At 52.5% G+C, this 12049-nt stretch overlaps 2 protein-coding genes across 5 annotated transcripts in view; one reads left to right on the plus strand and one right to left on the minus strand.

The window, feature by feature from the left end:
* LOC135366709 (phospholipid-transporting ATPase ABCA1-like) overlaps window positions 1–12049 on the minus strand; it is a 37200-nt gene that overhangs the window by 2160 nt on the left and 22991 nt on the right. For all 4 annotated transcript variants that reach the window (XM_064599539.1, XM_064599537.1, XM_064599538.1 and 1 more), the window contains 2 exons: window positions 11386–11604; window positions 1525–1712 (listed from right to left, as the gene is read on the minus strand). In XM_064599539.1, the coding sequence (XP_064455609.1) occupies window positions 1525–1712; window positions 11386–11604 (407 nt within the window). The remainder of the gene's footprint in view (window positions 1–1524; window positions 1713–11385; window positions 11605–12049) is intronic.
* On the plus strand, window positions 4377–6063 carry LOC135366708 (uncharacterized). Its single transcript, XM_064599535.1, has one exon. The coding sequence runs from the start codon at window positions 4509–4511 to the stop codon at window positions 5400–5402; it is 894 nt and encodes a 297-aa protein (XP_064455605.1). The 5' UTR covers window positions 4377–4508; the 3' UTR covers window positions 5403–6063.

The following is a 12049-nucleotide window of genomic DNA, read 5'->3' on the forward strand; positions in this document are numbered from 1 at the left end:
CATTGCGAGTGTCAAGTGTGATGCTATCGTGCGGTATATGGACAACAACACAGATTGTAGCCGTCGTAAAGAAACGAGGCTTGAGACTTTTTTTTTTTTTTGCGATTGCATTGGTGTTTAACCTCAAGACATGCCCACTGATTCGCGGTTGGTGTGTATGCAGTCTTATTGTAGTGCTAGCGAAGTTAAAGCTAGGGTTAAAACTTTTACAATTCAATGGTAATGCTCTCGCGAAGACACCATCCACAAACCGCCGTGTACCGCTAATTAAACTGGGTCTTTCGGTGTCGCTGTACACTCTTAAAAATGAACTTCACCTCATAGCACGCTCCTAGCCAACCATCATCTCGAGTGACATCGTTATCTGCTCTGATTTGTTTAAAACGGGAGGCGTAAGCCTTTTTTGTGACAATTATGAACCGCATAAGTGTCAAAAAGGCGTACGCCTCCCGTTTTTAACAAATCAGGGCAGATAACGATATCATTCGAGATAGTGGTTGGCTAGGAGCGTGCTATAAGGTGAAGTTCATTTTTAGGAGTGTAGCCACCACAGTCCCTTCAAACATTCCATTTCTCTTCCCGGGGACGGTGACCTTCCCACTTGACTTAGGTTGTTCATGGTTTTTTATCATGGTGCATACAACGCCTGCCATGTGATCCTTGTTCTTCTTTAGAGAATGGGTTTGATCTGGGAGTACGTCGACAGATCATGAAGAAACAAGCAGGCTTGGAAATGCACAGCTGCTGTCGCAGCGTTGTTTTTCTATACCGTTTTAGTCGCAACGCACTGCGTGGTTAAAGCCTATATAGCCCTGTCCGCCAGCAGTTGCTGCTATAAAACAATGGCATTCAGGAGTAACCCTGAATTGCAGGCCTCGCTTGCACCTGGCACTTGAGGGAAAACGGAAGTGATGATGTATTTGTCGGGGTTAACATTTGGCCTATAGCTACTCTCAACGCGATACTTGATCGGTGTTCCCGTCCTTGAAGGCGCTGCAGTTTTCTGCGTGCTGGCCAAAAACGTAACTCCTAGAAGTGAAGTTGATTAAACGTGGCAACGTATTCGTCAACACTCTCGCTTGTCCCCTTGATGTACCAGCTCAAATGCATGGTCTGACGCCTTAGCTGCATTCCAGAAATCTGTACCACTTCACACATCTTATCTTATGCGCCGTTTAAATCCACGGTTAGTGTGCAAAACTAGCCATTGGCCAAAGGAGCATTAAGCGTACAAAAAGGAGTAATTTTTGTCCTTTTGGAGAGTATGCGGTGCACCAATCCTTAGTCACCTTCGGGACTAAATGCAGGTAAGTTTATGACTAGTATTTGCAGTACTGCGGGAGTAAATTAATGCACCATTCTCAAGAACCCTAGCATTCGCGAAGCAAAAAGCAACAAACACGTTGTGCTTTGCATAGGAACAAACTGTAAAATGCTAGGAAGCGCATCATAGGAGTCAATGGAGCCACAGTAATTGACACAGTTTTGCTTTCAGCACTATATTGCTGTAACGCAGTAACCTACCTGAAATTCAAACACTTCACTTGAGCCAGTGGCTGCAACCCTAGGAGCCTGAGCACGCAGTTGATCACCCTGGGTACAGCACCGTCAGGGATGCCTCGAAGTCTAGCGAAGAGGGTGAGGTTCTCGTAGCCCGTGAGGTGATTCAAGAGACCCCCTTCTTGCATGCAGTACCCGATACGTTGTCGCCACTATACGTCGCAAGCGAATATGCCAGATTATTTATCCGTGTCGCCACTAGTGGGTTACCTGAGTCAACTACATCAGTCAGCTTGAACTAGGTTAAACTACAACTTAAACTACATCCGTCAGCATCAAATGTCGTGGTGCGTCATAGAGACGACTGAGCAGTCCCTCGAACTAGAACAAAATATGGCGACCAAAAAATATATGTACAAGCGCCTACGTTGTTAAGTCGATGCAACATAGTCCCTTGCGATACCACACGAGAAATCCACATACATGGGGAAAACTTATGCATAATATACGTTATTATTTATTATAAGTTACTAAACTTATAATAAATAACGTATATTATGCATAAGTTTTCCCCATGTATGTACTTCCTTTGCTTCACCCATTGGTGTCCCTGCGTTATACTCAGAATTTGATTGTACGTAGTATGTAGAGAATAAACCTCTACCCGAGAAACGTCATCATGACGTTGGCAGACAAACTGAAACCGAAACAGATCGGAAGGGGAGAGCTGGTTTCAAAGAATGGGCACTTGTTCGCTGCCTCCTATAGACCGTTTACAGCAGCCAGTTGCTTCAGGCGATAATAGATGGCGCCACAGTAGCTCCGCCATTGCGTGCCTTCTGCAAGTGCCTGTGTGCCTTTGACTATGTGAGCGCTTCCGATCTTTTTTGTCGGTGTGCTGCAGTTCTGGGCAAAATATCGAAAAGCATTGGGAAGACTTTGTTCCGTGATTGAGTGTAGAAACTGTGACAGAGATCTGATCGTGTCGGACGAAGCAGTTTGTCAAATTCACGAGCCGTCGCTATACCAAGACTGCCCGTGTTCGAGGCCTTCTGCAATGCACGGGTTCCCACAAGGATAGAAAAACAAGGTGATCCGACAACGATGGGTATCGAATCTTCAGAGAAAGGATTTCAAACCGGGAAAGTGAGCGAGGGTAAGCAATGCAGCCCTCAAAATGGCGCAGCATTTCTGTGTGAGCCCCAAACTCTGTTGTAGGCGTTGGCTGCTGCTTGTGAGAATAAACTTCCCTCCATAGTCGCAGGGGTCACGTTCCTTGCAGTTGAACGGTTCCATGTACATGCCATGTCAGTGCACGAAGCACTCATGAGCCCCTTGTTTGTCGCCTCTATACAACCTTGATGGGCAGTGCATAGATATGAGTGCACCTGCTGCGCATACCCGGTTTACATGTGCATGTTGCAGCCAATGTGGGCCCGAAGCGAGTCTCTATACTATACGTTCTCCTCACTGTTTGTGTCGAACTGATGTCGGCCTTTAAAATGCATACGTCATCGTTTCGCTGGAACAGTACTACACCGACATGGCCACTGTCACACAGCCTCGTTCCCTCTGCAAACCATCTGTAGTTCAGCGCAGCCTTTCCGTCTAGCGCGTTGATCATGTAGTTGTATACATCTGAAATCAACAATAAAAGTATGCTACTTCGTAACGAAAACATAACAGGCCTTACATGCATATCTTCGTCACGTAGCTGTACCACAACACTTGCGATAAAAAGCAAGAAATAACAATCTTACGATATTACATTATGAACTTATCCACAACGTAACGTATGCGCAACAAAAGAAGAAGAAAAATACGCCGAAATGTGTAGTAGCTCGAGCATAGATCATGTGGGACGCACGAGGGCAGAAATATCACTCTAAATCAAGCAAAGGAAACTTACATCATATAAAAAAGCGCACACACCTGACTGTTGAAGCTTCGACCAGCCATCCAACAGGAATTTATTGCACAAAGTTTGAAATCGGGGAAAGTGTTTCTGGGTTGGACCGCCGTACTACGTACGCCGTGCCAACAGGCAGCCGAAAGAGAAGGCAAGCAGTGGCGCGCACGGTCACGTGCGCTAAGATGGCGGCGCCCATATAACTCTGCTGTAAACGGTCTCCTATTGAAAGAAAAGTAGGACCAAAGGTCGCGTCCCTTTCAGGGATCATCGTAATCGCCGCAAGACCGTGGTTTTCGGACGCGACCTTGTTCGCCAATTAGCTTCGAGCATAGCTCAACTCCTGGTGGCGCTGTCGAACACTTGTGGTGACGCGGTCGCGAGGAGGGGGCGGCCCTTTGTCTGAGGCCCCCCAACCTCCTCAGCTGCCCTCCGGGCAGGTTTTCTTCCACTGACCAAGATCGCCGCACGTGCCGTTCTGTCGCGCGGATTGAGGTCAGTGGGAGGTGAGACGGGAGGGAGCGACGGGGAAAAGGGGACATTCGGGACCGGAGCAGCGCAGGAGGAAGACCTGTCCGAGACCAATAAATGATGTAAGTTGCATTCCAGTCTGGTGTCGGAGTCATTCTTGATTGGCGATAGGGAACGTACCGGTTATTTAGACCACAACCCGGTGGGGAAGGCTACTTCCAGGAGCAAATCCCACATCTGGCGCCCAACGTAGGCCTACGTTCCTTTGTCGTCAATTGAGAGTGGTTCTGAGCGCTCTACATTTTGGGGCCCTGTTAGGATTTTGGGGGAACACGGGTGTTAGGCGCCTCGTGGCATGGTAGTGCATACGCGTTCCATGGAAAATCAGTCCGGGTCAGCAACAAACGGGGACACTATTAACCCCGGCGAGGCAGGAGCACGTGGCGGCAACGGCGATGCCGGAACCAACACGGGGGCTGGTGTGCTTCCACCTCTCCCCACTCCACAAGCGGTTGATACCGCTAGCTTATTGCTGCAAGTGACAAATATTGTCGCTTCATTGACCCAGCAGTTGAATGCGGCGCAGACTAGCCCGCATTCTACTTTTCCCCCACGGCTCCACCCGAGTATGACAATTCCGACGTACTCGGGGTACTCTGATAGAAAGTCGGTAGCCGACTTCCTATTGGAGATGGAGACCTATCAGGTTGCATCTAGAGCGTCCGACGAGGTAGTGCTAGGGCAGGTCTTGCCAGTAGCTCTAGTGGGGGACGCCGCTCGATGGCGAAGGCTGCAGAAGCCTTTCACCTCGATGGCGGACTTCCGGCAGCGTTTTAGGGAGGAATTTTTGCCACCCGACTACGCAATGCGTGTGCGCGAAGAGTTAGCTTTTCGCACACAGCACGCCGACGAGAGTCTCATTGAATTTGTGCGCGCAATTCAGGAGCTCTACGATAGGGCCGACCCGACGGCCACAGATCAGGATAAGGTTTCGCGTGTTATACGGCAGAGCCATCCTAGCTTCCGTCCGTATCTACGGGGGCGAAATTTCGAGAATCTTGATGCGCTTGCACGAGAGGCTCGTGTGATTCAGGCTGATCTATTGTCTGAATTGCGGTACCAACCTCCACCGCGCCCGGAACTATCAGTTGAGCCGGGTTGCGCTTGGGCGGGTGTGAAGGACTCCGTTCCACGGGGAAGGGAAGCGACGTCCTTGGTTGCGGACGCGGGAAGCCGGTCGGACGTCATCGTCCCGCCGCGCTCCCTGGATCCTTTCTCCTTTGAACAGAGGCGCCGTGCGGGGTTTGGCGAAAACTCACGCGGCGGTCCGAGGAGTGGAACATCCACTGCTCGGAGGGTTCAGGATAGGCAGAACCAGGTAGAGAGGGACCCCAGTAGCAGAATGCCACAGGCGGACCGCGGGCGGGCGCAGCCCAGATGCTATGGCTGTAATCAACCAGGGCATTACAAGCGTGACTGTCCTGTGCGTCGGGGAAATTTCCGCTCGGCGCAGGGAAACTAGTAACGCCGGCGGCGGCAGTTGGGGTTAGCCCTAATCCGTCGTCGGCAGTCAGAGAGAGCTCGGGGCGTGTGTTTCATACCTCGCCGCAGTCTTTTGCCGAGGATGGATCAGTTTTCGCCCCAATAGCTTGTAGAGTTCAGGAGTCTGCTCCTGTGTTCGGTCCGTACATAGGCGTAACAATAGCTGGGAAAGAGTACATTGGCCTGGTGGATACCGGTGCCACGCTCTCGCTAATCGGAGACGCCGTGTACGCGCACTGTCGTGAACGAAATGTCCGCGTCAGGAAGGTTGATATCCCATTGCGGTTAGCATCGGGAATGTCCAGTGCTACAGGCGCAGTGAGACTTACAATGCGCTTTAACGGGGGACGGTGCAGACAACGGTTCATTTACCTGTCAGGGCTGTCAATCCCAGTTATTTTGGGACGAGATTTCATTGTCCGAGAGGGATTGATTCTCGATTTAAAGGCAAACGGATATCGGTGTGGGGGACCGCTAAGCCCACTGATTCCTTTCGCCTCTCCTTCACCGACTGGCCGTTTAACCAGTCGTGTGGATACCCACTCGTCAGAAACTAAGCTTGTGCAAACTGTGGGGAGAATACCACAGGATATCGAGCGGGTGGTAGCGTCTTTCGGGGGCAGAGGAGTTGAGCGCGCCAGGCTTTTGGACGCTTTACTACCCTTTTCCGAAATGTTTACGGAGCACCCAGGAACAACCGATGTTCTAGAACATCGGATTGATACTGGTACTGCGAGGCCCTGGCGGTGTAACCCCAGGCCCCTCAGCGCGCGTAAGAGGGATCTCCTTGACGCGGCGCTGGATGAGATGATTGCGACAGGCGCGGTTAGGCGGTCGCAGAGCCCCTGGGCTTTCCCGGTGGTGCTGGCACCTAAAAAAGATGGGACGGCAAGGCTGTGTGTGGATTATCGCCAGTTAAATGCCGTGACGGTCAGAGATGCTTATCCTTTTCCGTCCATCGAGTCGATCATGTACGCGTTGGGGAATGCCAGCGTGTTCACGATTTTGGACTGTAGCAGGGGCTTTCTGCAGATTCCTGTAGGGGAGGAGGATATCCAAAAGACGGCATTCACGTGTCACAGAGGCTTGTTTGAATTTACGAGACTCCCTTTTGGATTGTCCAACTCGCCCGCTAGTTTCCAGAGGCTAATGGACGTCGTGCTGGATGACGCGAAGTTCAATTATGCCATGGCTTACATGGACGACGTAGTGGTATTTTCTAAGTCGTTCGATGAGCATCTCGTTCACTTGGGCAATGTGCTAAGTCGGATGAGGGACGCGGGGTTGACCATTAATCCCGGCAAAGTTCAGCTTGCATCCCCCAAGGTGGATCTCCTTGGTTTTGTAGTTGATCTTGGTACGCTAAGTCCGAATGAGGATAAATTGAGGGCCATACTCGAGTATCCTCGTCCGCATGACGTCAAGAGCCTTCAGAGGTTCCTAGGAATGGTTGGCTTCTATCGCCAGTTCATCCCGCATTGCGCGTCCTTAGCAAAACCACTGTACGAGCTACTGCGGAAGAATTCCCAGTGGGCTTGGGGGCCTAGGCAGGAGGAGGCGTTTCGCTCCTTATCACAAGCTATAGCGGATACAGCTAAATTGTGGTTGCCAGATCTTAACAAGCCGTTCGTTATGCAAACTGATGCAAGCGATTACGGGCTTGGTGCAGTGTTGCTACAGGAACACGACGGTGGTCTATGCCCGGTCGGGTTCGCTAGTCGCACACTGTCGCCGGCGGAGATGAACTATTCCGTTACGGAGAAGGAGTGCTTGGCGGTAATGTTTGGCTTGAAAAAGTTCGACATGTATTTGGATGGGACAACTTTTACCATTCAGACCGACCACCAAGCACTCTCTTGGCTGCAGCGGTTGAAGAAACCGTCAGGCAGATTAGCACGCTGGGCGTTAGCACTGCAGGGCTATTCCTACCATGTAGAATACCTGAAAGGAAACGCGAACAAAGTGGCAGACGCTTTGTCCCGTGCGCCACTGGGTTACAGCTGTGAATTACGGCAGGAATCTCAGGGTCAGGGCAGGTCATCGACCGGTTGTGTGGGTGACTTGGACCTGGTTAGAGCCGCTAGACGCGGGAGGTCCTCTCTCCCAGCGGAAGAGAGAGGAGGGGAGATTGGGTGCGCGTGCGATTACGCTAATCTCCCGGAAGGCGTGGAACGGCAGACCGAGGAGGGGGATCTCGTGGCCGCGATTGGTTTGAATCGGACAGGTAACTCCTTGTCTTGTGGCACGATCGTAAGCAGGGAAGAGCTCTTAGAGGCACAGAAGTCGGACGGTTTATGTCAGCGGGTGTCGGAAAAGCTGGCGGATAATAGCGCAGCTGACACCGGTAACGCTGGCAGGGATGACGACGGGTGCCTCGACTCATATCTCTTGAGTGAGGACGGGCTTTTGCTGCGATATGTGCCCGGGTTAGACGAGGAGGACGAGAGTGTTTTCCCTTTCAAGGTCGTAGTTCCCAGGAAATTGCGAAGGGTGTTTATGCGTTATTTCCATGACTCAGCCCTTGCGGGTCACGGCAGTGGCAGCAAGACTTTTCATAAGTTATGCCGCGTCGCGACCTGGCCGGGGATGAGGCAGGATGTTATGCGCTTTACCCGAAGCTGCCCCGTGTGCCAGAAAGCAAAACCAAGGGGTGGTAAACCCCCAGGGTTCATGCAGCCAGTAGTCAGTAGCTACCCCTGGCACATAGTAGCGTGTGACGTAATGGGTCCATTTCCCAGAAGTCCAAGGGGGAATCAGTACCTGTTGGTGGTTACTGACCACTTTTCTAAGTGGGTGGAGTTATTCCCGCTTAGGAAGCTGGTGTCGGAGCGGATATGGGACCGGCTGATGGAGACTTTTTCCCGGTTCGGTTTTCCGGCACAGTTGATCACTGATAACGCCAGTTATTTCACTGGCCGAGTCTTTGTCGACTCTTGTGCTGCACTTGGTATTCAGCACAAGAGGACGACGCCGTATCATCCCCAGGCGAACATTACTGAAAGAGTGAATCGCAACCTTAAGCATATGTTGGTAGCTCTAACCGACAGGCACAAGGATTGGGATGTGCGTCTTACTGAGTTGGGATTTGCAACCAGGACGACAGTAAACAGGTCAACGGGGTTTTCCCCGGCATACCTTAACTTTGGGAAGGAGGTTGCTTTCCCATTGGAGAACGGACTGAGACAGTGCACGGAGCCGATTGCTCGGAATCTGTCGAGGTACGCGAGCGAGCTGCGTAGTCGGCTCTCGGATGCGGTGAATTCCGCAAGAGAGAGCTTGGACGCCGCCCGCTCGGAACAAGCGCGTCAGTACGATAAGGGGCACCGTCCTCTGTCATATGAAGTAGGGGATTTGGTCTTGAAGCGCACACACCCGTTGAGCAACGCTGCTGTAGGTTTCACAGCGTCACTGGCACAGCGCTGGGAGGGACCTTTTCGGGTGATTTCCCGATTATCCCGCTTGTCGTACCGTCTCAGTCGTGTGGACACGGCCGAGGAGGCTGGTCCCGTTCACGTCGGCGATTTGAAACGCTACCATGAGCGCGACCAGGAGGATGATGCTACGGGCATAGCTATTTGCCCTCCGGCTCACCCTCGTGATAACTTGGGTAGTTATAACCTGAGACAACGCGGTAGGCCGGTATGTCCTACCCGCGGCGGGGCACGGACTGCGGAGCAGCGTTCTCGCGCGCACAGTTTGCGCACGCGATAACATTTCGTGTTCCCGCACTTCCTTCTCTTCCCAGGGCACCTAAGAAGACCTCTGGTCCCTCAAAGCAAGACGGCGGCCACTCGAAGCCGAAGGGCAAGCGTGTGGGAGCGCCCCCCGGAAGGAGCGTGGCTAGACCTGTTGCCCAGGCCACCCCGACGCGGCACTCCGTCGCCACCTGGACAGCCCTCGTCGGGGACGAGACGGCTTGTTTCGTCTCGTCGCGACGGTGGCGCGAGCAGCCGAGACCACTGCGCGGGGCCGACCCTGGGTCCGTGGCTGCCACCTTCCGCGGCCGCCTCCTGTCGGACAGGCACCCCTCGGAGCCTCCAGCAACCTACACCGAGGAGGAGGCAGACCGCCTGTGCCGATCGTGTGGCGGCCTCGTCGTCCACCTGGCCACCCACGTTCAGGGCGAGCGACACCGCGCCGCCGAGGCTTCCAGGGCGGCACCGTCAGCGGAGCCGGCCCCCCCAGCTGCCCCCCCGCCGAACCCGGAGGACGCCATCGCAGCTGCAGTGCGGGTGCTACAGGCGTTTCGGCCGGGGCTCCTGTGCCCAGTGGACCGCCCTCCCCTCTCTGCCGCCGCCAGCAGCCCGGTGCCCCCCGTCTCCAAGGCCCAGGACCCCCCCGGATTTGAGCAGGAGCTCATGGACTTTTTGGGGGAACCCCCCGCGTCGAGGCCTTAGGTGGGGGGGAGTGTGGTGACGCGGTCGCGAGGAGGGGGCGGCCCTTTGTCTGAGGCCCCCCAACCTCCTCAGCTGCCCTCCGGGCAGGTTTTCTTCCACTGACCAAGATCGCCGCACGTGCCGTTCTGTCGCGCGGATTGAGGTCAGTGGGAGGTGAGACGGGAGGGAGCGACGGGGAAAAGGGGACATTCGGGACCGGAGCAGCGCAGGAGGAAGACCTGTCCGAGACCAATAAATGATGTAAGTTGCATTCCAGTCTGGTGTCGGAGTCATTCTTGATTGGCGATAGGGAACGTACCGGTTATTTAGACCACAACCCGGTGGGGAAGGCTACTTCCAGGAGCAAATCCCACACACTATGACGTCATTTGTTTACAAACAGGAAGATGTCTATTATGTACTTAAGAGCCATTTTTCTATATATTTACGACTGTCACTGTCCACAAGGGGGCCCTGTGCCGTGTCAAGCTTGCATATGCAGCTTTTTGCACAGCGCCGACCCACATTGTATTATGCTCAATGCGAATAAATAAATATATTTAAAAAAAAACTTTGCCAAGCATAACGCGAATTGCACGTCATAGATGACGTCAGCATCATGACACTATGGTTCGGCGTGCTGGCACAGAGACACGCGCGGGAGATCAAAGCCGCTTCCTTTGGAGAATCGTTTTTGTTGATTTCGAAAATGAAAGCTTGAGCGAACAAATCGATTTGCATTTTTTTCTGTGCCGAAACGTCCCTAGCTTTTGTCTTAAGCAGCGCCTTTGAGAAACGCCTCTCGAAGACCCGTTCTCTTGACAAGCTCGTTGATACTTGTAATGGTGAGGACGAAGAGGACAGCAGAGAAGAGGAGGAAGAGAGCATTCTTGGCTTCGAGAACGAGAGAGAATAAACGGTTCTCTCAAGAGTCTCACAATACTGCAACAGACGTTATTCAGACAACACAAGTGCGTAGTGAGAATGTAATTTCAATTCAATTAATTGTATTGCCTTGTCCGGTGGTAGTAGTGATGGTGGAATTGCTTGCCATAGTCGGCCATGCACGCTCAGGCGGGCAACGTCACTACTACCGCGGGGGGGGGGGGGGTATCGTGCGTCTTGGGCAGACTTCACAGGGAACAGGGAAAGCGTGTGAGGGAAAACCCAGGCAGAACCAGCCAACGCCCAGGTTCGAACACGGGTCACTTCCCAGTCCCTGCGTGGAATGCCATCTCCGTATAGCCACTAGGCCACGTGAGCTGGTGCATTGTCTGGAACGGTACGAGACTGGTCCATTGGTCACCTCAAACGATTTGAGGGCGCCCGTTTGAGGAAACCAATGACAAGCCGCTCCCCTCTACCGCGAAAGGAGAAGGAAAAGTAGAGAGGAGCTGGAGAGGAAGCGGATTACGGACTCGTTTTCGCACAAATCGCGAACGACGCGACGGATGAATCCCGTTCCTTTTGTGCTATCGTCAAGGTAACGACATCTTTTATTCCATGAGGAGAAATTGTGGTACCTTAGTGCCCCTTTAAAGGTACAACTTCGCTGAGGGAAAAGTAGCGCGGAATCAATCAGCTCACCTGGCCCGGATTATGGCAGAGGGTAATGTTGTTCGTGTAAGCATCTCCCTTCATCGGTTGCTCGCAGCCAGTTAGGATTTGACACGTGGTCGTCTTGCCAGCGCCATCTTTCCCGAGGATGCCAAAGATCTCATTCGTTTTGATGGCGCACGTAAAGCGACTTAGCGCCTGAATTTGACCATACGACTTGTGCACGTCACGGACGACAATGTTGTAACCCTAAAACAAATGAAAAAGGGTAAATGTGCTGAGCTGGACACCACCATGCCGTCAGGTTTACCGTAATATACAACGCCATACTTCGCCACATAGCACGGTGAAGGTCAACCATTGCACAGAACGGTGCCTGTATCACACGCGATTTGGTAAGAGTGTCACAAAAAGGCTTACGCCTCCCGTTTTAACCAATCAGGGGGCAGAATGGTGTCATACGGGATGGTGTTTGGCTAAGAGCGTACTATGCGGTGGAGTTCTTGTTTGAAGAGTGCAGGACGAATTGGATTGGTTGAAAGATTATAGTGCATTAATGGGATTCGCACGCCTTTCTGTGACACTTTGCAGTTATGTTAATTGTCCCAAAAAGGCGTACGCCCCGCGCTTTAAACTAATCAGGAGTGATAACGGTATCAATCTTGTGCTATGGTTGACCTTCGGTGCGCTATGT

Source organism: Ornithodoros turicata, chromosome 8, assembly GCF_037126465.1.
Source record: "Ornithodoros turicata isolate Travis chromosome 8, ASM3712646v1, whole genome shotgun sequence".
Lineage (NCBI taxonomy): Eukaryota > Metazoa > Arthropoda > Arachnida > Ixodida > Argasidae > Ornithodoros > Ornithodoros turicata.